Raw genomic sequence first — 17,432 nt, forward strand, 5'->3', positions numbered from 1 at the left:
ATCACCAAGCTGATACATTACAGCTTCTAAATACATTTCAAAAAGTAATGCATGCGTACAAAGCAGTTGGAACATCCCGAGTAGTTAGAATAGTTAGGTGCTTGATGGCCGGCATGGACACGATGGGCCGAAGGGTTTGTTTCTGTGCTGTATAACTATGACTATGAGTACATGATCATGCTTTATGAAAAATCTTCAGAATTGGTTTTCTGATCACCAACCGCCCTCCCCACACGGCCACCATACCCCTCCCCCAAATCTAGGATCCGTTTCCTTTAATAAAATTTCCCAATAAAACTGGCATTTCCTTAAATTGTACACAACATCTTGTTTTTCCATTATTGATGCTCTTTACCTATCTATGCATATTTTTAGACTTTAATGACCAATTACTAAATGCGGCCTCATGTGTAACATTTTCCCTCTTTGGTTTTAGTTTCACAATACTTTACTTAAGTTCATTTCTGATGCCTGATTTAATGTGTCTATTCCAGGGTCAAATCCAAAATAATTACTGCTACATTACAACAGTGACTACACTTAAGTGCTTAATTGGCTGTGAGGTGCATTGGGACATGCTGACGTTGTAAAAGAGGTTACGAATGCAATATTTTCTTTTACTCAATTGTTCTACTAAATACTTAAGTTCATGCTTGATGTTCCCCTAGGGTTACCCCATTAACATGTTGCAGGCAGCATTAGTCTAATTCTCAATATTCAATTAATTGCTGAATAATTAAAAAGTTGACTACAGTTAGTACAGCCTGTTTTATACTCAAGCTCAAGTGGTGAAGAGAATTTTAAAAAAAAGTTACATCATGGCCCAAGGTGGTATCAAGGTCTTCGTTCTCCTGTTCCTCTTTAATTAGTAGATCTTCGAGAAAGAAATTTTCAGCAGAGAGTGTTTCACAGAGATCAGTGCATACCATCATACTGGCATCACTCCCCTTCATTGGATCAATAAGTTGCAGGTCTACTTTTGGGTGTATGATCTGAACTATCTGAAAATCAAGAGTTTCTATAAACAGCTTACTTGGACAAGCGTGCAGTAACTATTGTTCACAACTTTCTATTCTTGGCAATAATGCTAAACATGTACTAGGAGCATCTTCATAAAGATTTTTACACCAGCCATCAAAATTGGAAAAGTAAGCAGAATATTGCACAGCTTTTCTAAAAGTAAAGATTTAAATTGTTAAATGTCAGTGAGTTGGCAGAATATATAATCTTCTGCAAACAACAGACTTTGAATACCAAAGGCAATGGTTTAAGTCAAAGGCAAATATTTAGTATGCTGATTTATACAATGGTGCATTTGAATTGAAATGTTATGCACATTAGTGTGTAGCTTTTATGACTTTTCTTTCGGTGTTCAAGAAAATTTCGAAAATTGGAATGAAAATTTTATCCTCATTTTACAGGATAATGTCTTCAAAAGGCAAGACAAAAGGCAATGAATGATACCTTACCTGTTTAGCAATTGCTGAAAATTTCAGTACATGGAGAGTCTCATGATACATGGAAGCACACTGGTTTATATTAATAATCATACACGCTTTGCTTTTGCCACAAAAGAAAGCTTGAAAGAGACGAGTCAGCTTGCTCTCTCGGAAAGGGACAACAACTGATTTCAATCTAATAGCCAAAAGATAGGTCATGTTAAAAATAATACACAATGGAGATCTCAGAGTTCAAATCTTTCCATTGCAAAGGCCAGGACTTGTTTCAAAACAAAAATTGGAAGTGAAAAGTAAAAAGATGTAGCTTTAGATTAATAGAGGTTTGCTATTTATTAGAATATGATCTTGGAATTCAGCAAGTATTTCACTTGGAACTGGGAACAATTACAAAACAAGCAGTCAATATTTGATGCAATATTAAAATGAAATCCGTTTCAATATATTTCAAATTAATGTGTTCAATCACTAAGTAAGCAAGTTTTATGGGCAACTCCATATTTAGCCCTACTAAAGTCACACGTTTGGTTTACAAAAGCAAAATATTGCAAATGTTGGAAATATGAAACAAAAATAGAAAATGGGGGAAATACTCAGGTCAGGCAGCATTTGTGGAGAGAAAAAAAAAAGTTAACCTTTCAGGTCTATGATCTTTCATCAGAACTGGAAAAAAGTTAGAAATGCAATAGGTTTTGAGCAAGTGAAAGCAGGGGTGGGGAGCTGGAGGGGAAAGAAAGAACAAAAAAGGGAAGCTCTGTGATCGAGGTAGAGGGCAGAAGAGAATAAATGACAAAAGGTTTCGTGGCACAAAGCCAAAGGGGAGTGGCAATGGGACAAAAAGAAACAAATGATGTGGTGTGGATGGGAGGATAGCAGCCATCCAAACACAAAGTAAAAGGAAGAAACAAGAGGGGGTGAAAAACAAACCAGCAAAATAGATTAAAAAATGGGGCAGAGGTTATGATCTAAAATTATTGAACTCAATATATAGAGTCTGGAAGGCTGTAAAAGTGCCCAGTCAAAAGATGATGTTTGTTCCGAGCTTGCAATGAGCTTCATTGAACACTGTAGCAGGCCAAAGGCAGTCAGGTCAGTGAGGGAGCAAGGTAGAGAATTGAAATGGTAAGCGACAGGAAGCTCGGGGCCATGCTTGCAAACTGAATGGAGGTATTCCATGAAGCGGTTGCCCAGTCTGTGTTTGGTCTCCCCAAAGTAGAGTGGGCCACATCATGAGCAATGAATACAGTATACTAAATTGAAAATAGCACAAGTAAATCGCTGTTTCTCTTGGAAGGAGTGTTTCAGGCCTTGGACGGTGATAAGGGAGGAGGTAAAAGGGCAGGTTGCATCTCCTGCACTTGCATGATGAGGTGCCTTAGGAAATGGGGTTGAGGGGGGGGGGGGGGGGGGGGTTAGTGCTGTAAGTGACTGAGGAGTGGACCAGGGTGTTGTGGAGGGAATGGTCCCTTAAGATTCTGAAAGAGGAGGGGAGAGCAAGATGTGTTTGGGGGTGGCATCACACTGGAGGTGGCGGAAATGGCAGAGGATGATCCGTTGAATATGGAAGCTGGTGGGGTGGAAGGTGAGGACAAGGGGAACCCCATCATGGTTCTGGGAGGGAGGGGGAAGGGGTGAGAGCAGAAGTAAGTGAAATAGATTGGACATGGTCGAGGACCCTTTTAACCATGGTGGGGTGGAATTCTCAGTCGAGGGGGGAAAAAAAAAAGAGACATATCAGAAGCACTAGAATGGAAGGTTGTGTTGTCTGATCAGATGCAACGGAGATGGAGAAACTGGGAGAATGAAATAGAATCCTTAGAGGAAGTAGGGTATGAAAAAAAGTGTAGTCCAGATAGCTGTGGCAGCCAGTGGGCTTATGGTGAATATTGGCTGATAGCCTCCATATAGACTAAGATGACAAGGAAGGAGAGGGAAGAGTTGGAGATGGACCATGTGAAGGTGAGAGAAGGATGGAAGTTGGAAACAAAAAGTTAGAGGAAGTGGCACCAAAACAGTCAATGCACCAGAAGAGGCGAGGCAGGCAGGTGTCCTAAGACATTCAACTTCCTTCCACAATTTGGAAAAGCCTCAAAAGTTTAGCTTACTGTATTTATTGTCTTTTTCACAGCCATATGGCACTGCAGCAAGCCAAAATGGAATAAATCACCAGCTTAGTGAGTTATAGATATAGTTAAAACAATTTAATGTACTTTATGCATTAGGCTTTTAGATCATAGAATGATCAGCATAGGGAGGTGGCAATTCAGCCCATTAGACCCATGTCTTCTCTTTGAAAGAGCTATCAAATTAGTTCCTCTCTGCTCTTTTCTAATAGCCCTGTAAATCTTTCCCATGCTAATATTTATCCCAATTTCTTTCTGAATATCATTATTGAATCTGTTCCCACCACCCTTCGAGACAGTGCATACCAGATGATAACTCTGCATACTTTGTTCATGTTGCCTCCAGTTCTGTTGCCAGTTACCTTAAACCGGTGTTCTCTGGTTACCGACCCATCTGCCGCTGGAAATAGTTTCTCATCATTTACTCTATCAAAACCCTTCATAGCTTGTGAACACCTCTATCAAAACTCCCCTTAACCTTCTCTGCTTCAAAGAGAAAACTAGCATCTTCTCTAGTTCTCCCACATAACAAATCTTTCAGCCCTGGTACCATTCTAGTAAATTTTAACAGCAGCCTCCAAGGCCTTGACGTCCTTCCTAAAGGATATTCCCAGAACTGGCCACAATACTCCAAATAAGGCTGACCCAGTGTTTCTTTAAAGTTTACTAAAATGTCTTTGCTTTTGTACTTCATGCCTACGTATAAAGCCATGGATCCCACATACCCCTGTTAAAAAAAAAAATAGCGTCCTCAACTTGCCCTGCCGCCTTCAAAACACATCAGAAATCTCTTTCTTCCTACACCCCTTTTTAAAATTGTACCATTTAGGAACGCAGGAATATAGGAAATAGGAGCAGGAGTCAGCCATTCAGCCCTTCGAGCCCACTCTGTCATTCAACTAGATCATGACTGGCATTGAGGTAGAAGATCATTTTCCTGCACTATCCCCATATCCCTTGATATCTTTAATATCTAGAAATCTGTCAATCTCTGTCTTGAATACACTTAATGACTGAACCTCCATAGTCCTCTGGAGGTAGAGAATTCCAAAGATTCACCACCCTCTGAGTGAAGGAATTCCTTCTCATCTCAGTCCTAAATGGCCTCTTATTCCGAGACTGATTCTCTTGGTTCTGGACCCCTTCCCCCAGCCAGGGGAAACCTCTTTCATGCATCAAACCCGTCGAGCCCTTTAATAACTTTGTATGCTTCAAAGAGATCATCTCTCATTCTTCAAAACTTTAGAGAATACAGGCCCAGTCTCCTCAATCCCTCCTCATAGGATAATCCTACCACCCCAGGAATCAGTCTGGTGAACCACTCCCTCTATGCCACAGAGGCAAGACTTCTCTACTCCTGCACTCAAATCCTCTTGCAGTAAAGGCCATCACACCATTTGCCTTCCTAACTGTTTGCTGCACCTGCATGTTAGCTTTCAGTAACTTATGAACAAGGACATCCAGGTCCCTTTGGACATCCACACTTCCCAATCCCTCACCATTTAAGAAATACTCTGCATTTCTATTTTTCCTACCAAAGTGGATAACGTAACATTTTTAAACATTATATTCCATCTGCCATGTTCTTGCCCACTCACTTAGCCGGTCTAAATCCCCTTGCAGCCTCTCACAACTTACATTCCCACCTAGTTTTACATCATCAGCAAACTTAGAAATATTACATTTGGTCCCCACATCTAAATCATTGATATAGACTGAATAGCTGGGGCCCAAATAATGATCCTTGCAGTACCCCACTACTCCCAGCCTGCCAACCAGAGAATGACTAGTTTATTCCTATTCAGTTTTCTATCTGTTAACCAATTCTCAATCCATGCCAGTTTAATACCCCCCAATCCCATGTGCTCTAATTTTGCTTACTAACCTTTTGTGTGGAACCTTATTTGAAAGCCTTCTGAAAATCCTAATACACCACATCTACTGGTTTCCCTTATCTATTCTGCTAGTTATATCCTCAAAAAACTCCAACTGGTTTGTCAAACATTATTTCCCTTTCATAAATCCATGTGGACACTGCCCAATCCTACCATTTTTTTCTCTTAAGTATCCAGCTATCACATCCTTTATGATAGATTCTAGCATTTTCCCTACTGCTGATGTCAGGCTAACAGGTCTGTAGCTCCCTGTTTTTTCTCTTCCTCCTTTCCTAAATAGTGGGGTTACATTTGACACCTTCCAATCTTTAGGAACTGCTCAGAATCTATAGAGTTTTGAAAGAGGATCACCAATGCATCCACTATCTCTACAGCCACCTCCTTCAACACTCTGGGATGTAGATCAGGTCAAGGGGATTTATCAGCTTTTAGTCCCATTAATTTCTCCAGTACTACTTTTCTTTTTTACTCATATCAATATCTTTCAGTTCCTCATTCTCACTAGTCCTTGGTTCTTTAGTATTTCTGGGAGGTCTTTTGTATCTTCCTCTGTGAAGACAGACAAAGTATAAGTTTAGTAGCTCTGCCATTTCCTTATTCCCCATTATAAATTCCCCTGTTTCTGCCTGTAATGGGCCCACATTTGTCCTTACTAATCATTTCCTTTTTACCTACCTATAGAAGCTTTTGCAGTCCATTTTTATGTTTCCCGCTAGTTTACTTCCATATTCTATGTTCTCTATCAGTTTCTTAGTCCTCCTTTGTTGAATTCTAAAATGCTCCCAATCCTCAGGCTTTCTACTTTTTTGGCAACTTTATAAGCTTCTTCCTTTGATCTAATACAATCTTTAGCTTCTCTTGTTAGCCATGGTCAGATCACTTGCCTTGCTGGGTTTTTGTGCCTCAAAAGGAATATAAATTTGTTGCAAACCATGTATTAATTCTTTAAAGGCTAGCCATTGCTGGTCTACCATCATACCTTCAAATGTAGTTTCCCAATCTACCACAGCCAACTTTCCCCCAATACCCTCGTAGTTTCCTTTGTTTAGATTGAAGACCCTAGTTTTGGATTGAACTACATCACTTTCAAACATAAAAAGTGAAATTCCATCATATAGTCACTCTTCCCTAAAGGCTCCTTTGAGATTATTAATTAGCCCTTTCCCCTGTGCACAATACCAGATCTAAAACAGCCCATTCTCTAGTTGGTTCCCAACATACTATTCTAGAAAACCGTCGTGTGTATATTCTAGGATTAGTTTTATCCAGTCTCTATGTAGATTTAAGTCCCCCGTGATTACTGTATTACCCTTGTTACATGCACCTCTAATTTCCTTATTTATACTGTGCCCTACCTTACCACTACTGTTTAGTGGCCTATAAACAACTCCTACCAATGTTTGCTTCCCCTTGCTGTTTCTTAGCTCTACCCAAACTGGATCTACATCTTGATCTTTCGATCAAAGATCCTCTCTCACTACCTTCAAGGAGAGCAGCAGAGAGGGGTCCAGGCATGCCTGAGTTTGAAAACAAAGTGAACAGTGACATCACAGTAAAGCTATAAGGTGGTGAGTAACTGCTGTTAGGGAGTATCCGTAAATAGCTGGGTTAGTACACTACTGTTCGGGTGTGTGTGTAAATAGCTCGGTTTGTGTTTCAACAACTGGCTGACTAAAAAAAAAAAGAGTAAAAAAATTATGTATTAATAATAAAAAGGAACAAGTTAGTAGCTGGTGAGTTTTTTTTTAAAATTTGAGATGTATTTTAACTAGTGACCTGTATTGATATTTAGTAGGATTTATCAATACTAGATAGCGGCGAGAGCGGGAACAGGCGAGAGGAGCCGGGAGATAAAAGGAGCAGAGGCCAGTGACCAGAAGCAGCGACAGCGAGAGCGCTCTGTTCTGTGGACCTGCTCGACAGCAGAAAAAAATAAAAAATCGAAGTGTGATGTCACAGGAGAGCTGGTAAGTGATTGGTGGGTATTTCTTCTGTGTCTCATGTTTTTTTTGTAGTTTTGGCCAAGTGATTTAAATCAGGTGACGTCATTACAGGTTAAGAGTACACTTAAATAGTTCTTTTTTTTTTTTAAATACTGGAGATCCAGATTAATTAAATAGAATAGAGATGGCTGGGCAGGCGATGTGTTGCAGTATGTGGGAGCTGGTGCTTGCCAGTGCAATCCACGGTGACCACATCTGCAGCAAGTGTTGGCTGCTCGAGGAATTTCGGCTCAGAGTTTATGAGCTGGAGTCCGAGCTGCAGACAATACGACACATCAGGGAGGGGCAGAGTTACCTGGACACTGTTTCAGGAGACAGTCACAACCCTTAGATTAACTACCTTGAATTCAGCCAGTGGTCAGGGACAAGAGGGTGTGACTGCGAGTGAGGCAGGTATGGGGATCCAGAATTTAGCTTTGGAGGAGCCTCAGTCAGTGCCCTTATCCAATAGGTACGAGGTTCTTGCTCCCAGTGTGGACGAGGGCACAGACTGTAGGGAGGATGAGCGAACTAACCATAGCACCGTGGTTCAAAGCGCCATTCAAGTGGGGGGAGAAAAGAGAAATGTAGTTGTAATAGGGGATAGCATAGTTAGGGAATAGAAACTGTTCTCTGCAGCAAAGATAGAGAGTCCCCAAAGGCTGTGTTACCTACCTGGTGCCAAGGTTAAGGACACGTCTTCTGGGCTGGAGAGGAACTTGGAGTGGGAGGGAAAAGATCCAGTTGTCGTGGTCCACGTAGGTACCAATGACATAGGTAGGACTAGGAAAGAAGTTTTGCTGAGGGACTATGAGCAGCACGGGGCCAAATTAAAAAGCAGAACCAAAAGGTAATAATCTCCAGATTACTACCCGAGCCATGCGCAAATTGGCATAGGGTAAATAAGACTAGAGAGAGGTAAATGTGTGGCTCAAAGATTGGTGTGGGAGAAATGGGTTCCGATTCATGGGACACTGGCACCAGTACTGGGGAAAGAGCTGTTTCGTTAGGATGGGTTTCACTTGAACCATGCCGGGACCAGTGTCCTGGTGAATTGCATAACTAGGGTTGTAGATAAGGCTTTAAACCGAGGGTTCAATTGAAAGGCACTTTAAAAAGCCAAAAAGTAAGAGAGCAGAGGTGCAGGATAGTGAAGGAGCATACATTGATCAATCAGAGAGTGACAGGAAGGGACAGAGAATATAAGCACAAGAGTACAGCAGAAATTAGAACCAGAATAGGTAAAGATGGTAAAAAGTCAAAGCTTAAGGCTCTTTATCTGAATGCACGTAGCATTTGTAACAAGATAGATGAGCTGACGGCACAGAGAGAAACAAATGAATATGATTTGACAGCTATCACTGAGATGTGGTTACAGGATGATCAGGACTGGAATCTTAATGTTCAAGGATATTTGACATTCCGGAAGAATAGGCAGAAAGGAAAAGGAGATGGTGTAGCTTTGTTAATAAAAGGAAGGAATCAGTGCAGTTGTGAGTAATGATATAGGTGTTATAGATCGTGATGTAGAATCAGTTTGGGTGGAAATAAGGAACAGCAAGGGAAAGAAATCACGGGTGGGAACGGTCTATAGGCCCCCGAAGAGTAGCCTCTTTGTAGGACAAGATATTAAATCAGGAAATAATGGAGGCGTGTAAGAAGGGCACTGCAATTATCATGGGCGATTTTAATCTGCATATAGACTGGACAAGTCAAATTGGCAAGGGTAGCATGGAAGACGAATTTGTAGAGTGCCTCAGGGATTGTTACTTAGAGCAATATGTTGCAGAACCTACCAGGGAACAGGCTATTTTAGATTTGGCATTGTGTAATGAGGTAGGATTAATAAGAGATCTCGTAGTTAAGAATCCTTTAGGGGGACGTGATCAGAACATGGTAGAATTTCAAATTCAGTTTGAGGGTGAACAACTCGGGTCTCAAACCAGTGTCTTCAACTAAAACAAGGGCAATTACAGAGGTATGAAGAAAGAGTTGTCTAAAGAGGGTTAGGAAGATAGACTATAGGGGAAGTCAGTAGATGAGCAGTGGCAGACTTTTGAGCGGATATTTCATAACACTCAGCAAATATTTATTCTGGTCAGAAGGAAGGACTCAAAGAGAATGATGAACCACCCGTGGATAACAAAGGAAGTTAAGGAGAGTATCAAATCAAAAACAAAGGCCTACAATGCGGCGAAAACAAGTGGTAGGCCAGAGGATTGGGTTTTTTTTTAGAAACCAGCAGCGGATGATAAAAAACTAATAAAGGAGGAAGAAAATTGATGAGAGTAAATTGGCAAGAAACATAGAAACAAACAGTAAGAGCTTCTACGGGTATATTAAAAGTAAGAGTAGCTAAAGTAAGTGTGGGACCCTTAGAGGATGAGACTGGGGAATTAATAACAGGGAAATGGCAGATAATTTAAAACAATATTTTGCATTGGTCTTCTCCGGGGCGGACACTATAAACATCCTGACAATAATAGATGAGCAAGGTGTAAAATGGGAGGGAGGAACTTGTAACAATCTCTGTCACGAGGGAAAAAGTGCTGGACAAACTGATGGGACTAAAAGGCAGAAAAGTCACCAGGACCTGATGGTCTGCATCCAAGGGTTTTAAAAGAAGTGGCTGCAGAGATAGTGGAGGCATTGGTCATAATATGCCAAAAACTCACTGGATTCCGGTAGGGTACCAGCGGATTGGAAAACTGCTAATGTGACGCCCCTATTCAAGAAAGGAGGGAGATAGAAAATAGGAAATTACAGACCAGTTAGCTGATCAGTCATTGGGAAAATGCTAGAGTCCATTATTAAGGAAGAAATAGCAGGACATTTAGAAAAACATAATGAAATCAAACAGAGTCAACATGGTTTTATGAAAGGGAAATCATGTTTGACAAATTTGTTGGAATTCTTTGAGGATATAGCAAGCAGAGTGGATAAAGGGGAACCGGTAGATGTAGTGTATTTGGATTTTCAGAAGGCGTTTGATAAGGTGCCACATAAAAGGTTATTGCACAAAATAAGAGCTCAGGGTATTGGGGGTAATGTGTTGGCATGGATTGATGACTGGCTAACACACAGAAGGCGGAGAGTCGGGATCAATGGGTCTTTATTCAGGTTGGAAAGCCATAACTACAGGGATGCCACAAGGATCGTTCCTAGGGCCTCAACTATTTACTATCTATATTAATGACTTAGAGGAAGGGACAAAGTGTAGTGTATCCACATTTGCTGATGATACAAAAATAGGTGGGAAGACATGTTGTGATCAGGATACAAAGAATCTGCAAAAGGATATAGATAGGTTAAGTGAGTGGGCAAAAACTTGGCAGATGGTGTTCAATGTGGGAAAGTGTGAGGTAGGAAGAATAAAAAAGCAGATTTAGATGGAGAAAGACTACAAAATACTGCAGTACAGAGGGATCTCTGGGTGTTCTTGTGCATGAAACACAAAAGGTTAGCATGCAGGTGCAGCAAGTAACTAGGAAGGCAAATGGAATTTTGGCCTTTATTGCTAGGGGATTAGAGTTTTGAAATAGGAAAGTCTGGTTACAACTGTACAGGGTGTTGGTGAGGCCACACCTGGAGTACTGTGTACAGTTTTGGTCCCCATATTTAAAGAAGGATATACTAGCATTGGAGGCAGTTCAGAAAAGGTTCACTGGACTGATTCCTGGGACGAAGTGGTTGTCTTATCAAGAACGGCTAAACAGGTTAGGCCTTTATTCATTGGAGTTTAGAAGAATGAGGGGTGATCTTATTGAAACGTATAAGATTTTAATGGGACTTGACAGGGTAGATGTTGAGAAGATGTTTCCACTAGTGGGGGAATCTCAAACTAGGGTACATAATTACAGAATAAGGGGGCACACATTTAAAACTGAGATGCGAAGGAATTTCTTCTCTGAGGGTGGTGAATCTCTGGAGTTCTCTGCCTCAGTCGTGGAGGCTAGATCACTAAATGTATTGAAGGAGGAGGTAGATAGATTTTTGAAATCTCGGAGAGTCAAGGGTTATGCGGAGCAGGCCTGAAAGAGGAGTTGAGGACTGGGACAGATCAGCCATGATCTTATTGAATGGCGGGGCAGGCTTGAGGGGCAGAATGGCCTACGCCTGCTCCTATTTCTTATGTAGTAAGGTTATATTAATAATTCTAAAGGTGTTTCAGTATTGGTGAGGTTTTTTAAGCAGTAACAAAGGGTGAACTAAAATAAAAGGAATGGCAGGGGAGCTTCAAGCTCGAGAATGCACCTCCTGTGCTGTGTGGGAACTCCAGAATGCTTCCCGTATCCTGGAGAACCATTTGTGCAGGAAGTGTTGTTAATTGCAGCAGCTTGAGCTCCGGGTTTTGGAACTTGAATGGCAGCTGGCAACAGTGTGGTGCATTCATGAGGACGAGAGCTATGTGGGTAGCACGTTTATAGATTTGGTCACACCACAGCTTAAGAGTATGCAGGGAGAGAGGGAATGGGTGACCACCAGGCAGTCAAAAAGAATCAGGCAGGTAGTGCAGCAGACCCCTGAGTGCATCTCATTCTCCAACAGGTATTCAGTTCTGAATACTGAGGAAAGTGATGCTTCACCTGGGGAGTGCAGCCAGAGCCAAGTCCATGGCACCACGGGTGGCTCAGCTGCATAGGCGGGTACAGGGAAGACTGGAAGAGCCATAGTGATATGAGATTCAATAGTCAGGGGAACAGACAGGCATTTCTGTGGCCACAGACGTAAAATCCAGGATGGTGTGTTGCATCCCTGGTGCCAGGGTCAAGAATGGCACTGAGTAGTTGCAGAGCATCCTGAAGGCAGAGGGTGAACAGCCAGCAGTCATCGCCCACATTGGAACCAAAGACAGAAAGAAGGATATGGTCCTGCAGTCAGAATTTAGGAAGCTAGGTAAGAAATTAGCAAGCAGCACCTCAAAAGTAGTCATCTCCAGATTACTCCCAGTGCCACGCACATTTTGGTGGTAGTGATCATAATTCCAGTCAGTTTTAACATAATTATGGAAAAGAACAGAGATAGAACAGGAGTTAGAGTTCTCAATTGGGCAATGCCAGTTTTACTAAACTGAGGAGTGATTGAGCAAAAGTGGATTGGAAACAGATACTTGAAGGTAAATCAGTGTCAGCACAGTGGGAGGCATTCAAAGGGGAGATTCAAGGGGTTCAGAGTAAACATGTTCCCACAAAGAAAAAAGGGTATGATGGTCAAATCTAGAACCCCATGGATGTCAAGGAGCCTACAGGGCAAGATAAGGCAGAAAAGGAAAGCTCATGTCCAACACAGAACTCAATACTACAGAAAGCCAGAGGAGAATAAAAAGTGGAGGGGTGAAATGAAAAAGGAAATTAGGAAAGCAAAGAGAGGGCATGAAAGAATATTGGCAAGCAAAATCAAGGTGAACCCAAAGATGTTTTATCAATACATTAAGAGTAAGAGAGAGTAGGGCCCATAAAAGACCAAAAAGGTAACCTATGTGTCGGGGCAGAAGACATTGTTTTGGTTCTTAATGAATACTCTGCGTCTGTCTTCACAAAAAAAGGGGGATGATGCAGATATTGTAGTTAAGGAGGGAGAGGGTGAAGTATTGAATGTGATAAACATAGGGAGAGAGGAAGCATTAATGGGATTCACATCCTTGAAAGTTGATAAACCACCAGGGCCAGATGAAAATGTACCCTAGGCTGTTAAAAGAAGCAAGAGGGGAAATAGCAGAAGGTCTGACCATCATTTTCCAGTCCTCACTGGATACAGGTGTGTTGCTGGAGGATCGGAGAACTGCTAACATTGTACCTCTGTTTAATAGGAGCGAAGGATAGATCGAATAATTACAGGCAAGTCAGTCTAACCTCAGTCGTGGACAAATTATTCGACTCTATTCTGAGAAACAGGATAAACTGTCACTTAGAAAGGCACAGGTTAATCAAAAAGATAGTCAGCATGGATTTGTTAAGGGAAGATCTTGTTTGACCAACTTGATCAATTTATTTGAAGAAGCGACAAGGAAGAAAGATGAGGTTAGTGCAGTTGATATGGTCGACATGGATTTGAGCAAGGCTTTTGACAAGGTCCCACTTGGCAGACTGGTTAAAAAAAAAAATCCCATGAGATCCAGGGAAATGCAGCAAGGTGGATACAAAATTGGCTCAGTGGCAGGAAACAAAGGGTAATTGTTGAGGGCTGTTTCCAGTGGCGCTCGACAGGGCTCAGTGCTGGGTCACCTGCTTTTCGTGGTACATATTAACGATTTGGACATAAATGTCGGGGCCATGATCAAGAAGTCTGCAGATGACACAAAGATTGACTGTGTGGTAGATAGCGAGGAGGATAGCTGTAGGCTGAGGAAGGTATTGATGGTCTGGTCAGATGGGCAAATGGAATTCAACCTGCAGAAGTGTGAGGTGATGCATTTGGGGAGGTCAAACAAGGCAAAGGAATACACGATTAATAGGAAAATATGGAGACTTATAGAGGAAGTGAGGGACCTTGGAGTGAATGTCCACAGATCTGTTAAGGTAGCAGGACAGGTCGATAGGTGGTTAAGAAGGCATATGGAATCCTTTCCTTTATTAGCCAAGGTATAGAATATAAGAACAGGGAGATTATGCTGGAACTGTGTAACTCATTGGTTAGGCCACAATTTGAGTACTGTGTGCAGTTCTGGTCGCCTCATTACAGAAAGGTTGTAATTGCACTAGAAAGGGTATCGAGGAGATTTATGAGGATGTTTCCAGGACTGGAAAAATGTAGCTATGAGGAAAGACTGGATAGGCTGGAGTGGTTCTCCTTGGAACGGAGAAGGCGGAGGGGAGATCTGATTGAAACGTACAGAAGTTTGAGGGGCCTGGATAGAGTGGAGGTGAAAGGTCTAGTCACCTTAGCAGGGAGGTCAGTGACGAGGGGGCATAGATTTAAAGTAGAAAAATTAGAGGGGAGATGAGGAAAAACTTTTTCACCTAGGTGGTGGTGATGGTCTGGAACTGACTATCTGAAAGGGTAGTTGAGGCAGAAACCCTCAACTCATTCAAAAGGAGTCGGGATTTGCAGCTCAAGTGCCATAATCTGCAGGGCTACAGACCATATGCTGGAAGGTGGGATTAGAATAGCTGGATCATTTTTCGTCCGGCACAGACACGATGGGCCAAGTGGCCTCTTTCTGTGCCTTAAACTTTCTATGATTCTCATGTACTTATCTCATCCTTTATTAACAGCGCTACCCCACCTCCTTTATGCCGATCCTTCCCAAGTGTCCTATACCCTTGAATATGTAGTTCCTACTCTTGGTCACCCTGTAGCCATGTCTCCGTAAAGACAATTGGATATCAGTTTACTTCTATTTATGCTGTCAACTCATCTACCTCGTTATGAATACTGTGTGCATTCAGATAGAATGCCTTTAATTCTGTCTTATTATTTTCACAACCTCTAGCCTTATCTGCTGGCACATTAAGTTTGTATGCTTTGTCCCTTCCTGCCACACTGATTATCGTTACCCTTGTTGCTACCTTACTCTCTTGCTTGCTCCTCTCTTTAAATTATCACATCTTCTCTCACTTGATCCCTCCCCCTCACTATTTAGTTTAAAGCCCTCGCAACCACCCTCGTTATACGACTAGCCAGAACACCGGTCCCAGCAAGGTTCAGGTGAAGACTGTCCCAATGGTATAGTTCCCACTTTCCCCAGTATTGGTGTCAGTGCCCCATGAGTCGAAACCCATTTCTCCCACACCAATCTTTGAGCCACGCATTTAACACTCTAATCTTATTTTCCCTTCACCAATTTGCTCATGGCTCAGATAATAATCCAGAGATCATTACCTTTGAGGTTCTGCTTTAAATTTAGCTCCTAACCGATCATATTTACTATGCAGAACCTCTTTCCTAGTCCTGCCTATGTCGTTGGTACCCAAGTGGACCACGACAACTGGATCCTCCCCCTCCCACTGCCAGTTCCTCTCCATCCCTGAGCAAATGTCCCGAATCCTGGCACCAGGCAGACAACACAGCCTTCTGGACTCACTCTTGGCCGCAGAGAACTGTTTCTATCCCCCTGACTATACTACCTCCTACTACCACTACATTCTTATTTACTTACAGCGCTCGAATGGCTTCCTGTACCATGGTGCCATGGTCAGTTTGCTTATCCACCCTGCAGCCCTCGCTCTCATCCATACAAGTTGCAAGAACCTCAAACCTGTTGCACAATTGCAAGGGCTGAAGCTCTTCCACTTCTGCCTTCTCTATTCCCTTCCTGCCTCACTCACAGTCACACCCTCCTGTCTTCGACCACTGACCAAATCAGACCCTATCTTAAGGGGTCTAGCTGCCTTCTGGAAGGAAGTGTCCAGGTAACTTTGCCCCGCCTTGATGCATTGCAGCATCTGTAGCTCAGCCTCCAGCTCATTAAGCTGAAGCTCCTCAAGCTGCAAACGCATTTGCCATGGATCACACTGGTGTCCACCAGCTCCCACATACTGCAGTTGCAACACATCACCATTTTCATTATATGTTAATTTATTTTTAATTTATAATTAATAAATCCCACTAGCAAGCCCCACTACTGCTCATAAAGCTTACTAATTAAACCATACTAAATTACCTGAGTCTCGGAAGATTCTTATTCTTATTATTTCAATTAATGTTATATAGTTATAATGTTTAGTTTCTAATGATTCTCCTCATTCTCCCTCCCAATATGTGCTAAATTTAGTGCTTCATGTGTGCCCATTTCACTAATCTGTCTTTGTCCTCCTGAAGACTGTTACTTTTTTTTTTAAATGTAGTAAAAACACTGACTCCTGGAAAACGCAACTGCACACTTCCCTCTAGTCTGAAAAACAACCAACCAAATCACTATTATTCTGTTTCTGACCCTTAGCCAACATTTTATCCACACACCCACTGCCTCTTTGATCTCATGAACTGTTAACAAGTCTATTACCTGGTACATAGCAAATGCCTTTTGAAAGTCCATATATGCATCAACTTTACTACCCTTATCAGCCTTCTCAATTACATCAAAGAATTCAATCAAGTTAGTCAAGCACTAGGCTTGGATTTAACAAATCCATATTTTTCCAAGTGCCAGTTAATTTTGACCCAGATTAGTGTCTCTAAGACTTCCCCCCCCACAGTAGATATTAGGCTGACTGGCGCGTAGTTGCTAGGTTTAATCACTTTTTTTGAACAGAGGTGTAACATTTGCAATCCTCCAGTCCTCTGGCGTCACACCAATATCTAAAAGGAGGCTTGGAAGAATTGCAGCCAGAGCCTCTTCAATTTCTATTCCTACTTCTCTCCATAACTCATGACATATCGGGACCCAGTGACTTTTCTACTTCTAAAGCTGGCAAATTTTTTTTTTCCAAAAAGTACCTCTTCTTTAGGTTTATCTTATTCAATTTCTCTACTACCTTATCCTTTACCAAGACATTGTTAGCATTTCTTTTTAGTAAAGACTGAAGCATTAAAATGAATACTTGCATCCATCATGCCCTCTGCCTCTACAAGATCTTCTTTTTGGTTCCTAATTAACCACACCCTTCTGTTCCTTAAATGTTTATGAAAAGACTTAGGGTTACCTGTATGTGCCCTCTAGTCTATTCTCATACTCTCTTATTTTTCAGTTCACCCCTGTACTTTGTATTCTGCTCAGCTCTACTGAATTATGAACCTGACAGTTATCATAAAGCCAATAGCAAAATACTGCAAACCTGAAATAAAAGCAAAAAATGCTGGCAATATTCAGCAAGTCATGCAGCATCTGTGGAGAGAAAATCAAGTTAACATTTCAGGTCAACGATTGACCGTTCTGAAGGTCATCAACACAAAATGTTATCTATGCTGCTGTCTCTATGGATGCTGCACGACTTACTGAATTATTTCTGGTATTTTCAGTATTTACCCCAAGTCTCCTTTTTTGGCTTTATTTTAATCTCTAGCTTTAGATCATCCATGGAGCTTTGGGAGAAT

General features: G+C 41.7%; 1 protein-coding gene across 1 annotated transcript in view; it reads right to left on the reverse strand.

The window, feature by feature from the left end:
- zgc:56231 (uncharacterized protein LOC406257 homolog) overlaps positions 1 to 17,432 on the reverse strand; it is a 57,872-nt gene that overhangs the window by 6,888 nt on the left and 33,552 nt on the right. The window contains exons 12-13 of the mRNA XM_068032649.1: positions 1,470 to 1,635; positions 816 to 1,001 (exon numbers count right to left, since the gene is read on the reverse strand). Coding sequence (XP_067888750.1) covers positions 816 to 1,001; positions 1,470 to 1,635 — 352 coding nt within the window. The remainder of the gene's footprint in view (positions 1 to 815; positions 1,002 to 1,469; positions 1,636 to 17,432) is intronic.

This window comes from Heterodontus francisci, chromosome 5 (assembly GCF_036365525.1).
Source record: "Heterodontus francisci isolate sHetFra1 chromosome 5, sHetFra1.hap1, whole genome shotgun sequence".
NCBI classification, from domain to species: domain Eukaryota; kingdom Metazoa; phylum Chordata; class Chondrichthyes; order Heterodontiformes; family Heterodontidae; genus Heterodontus; species Heterodontus francisci.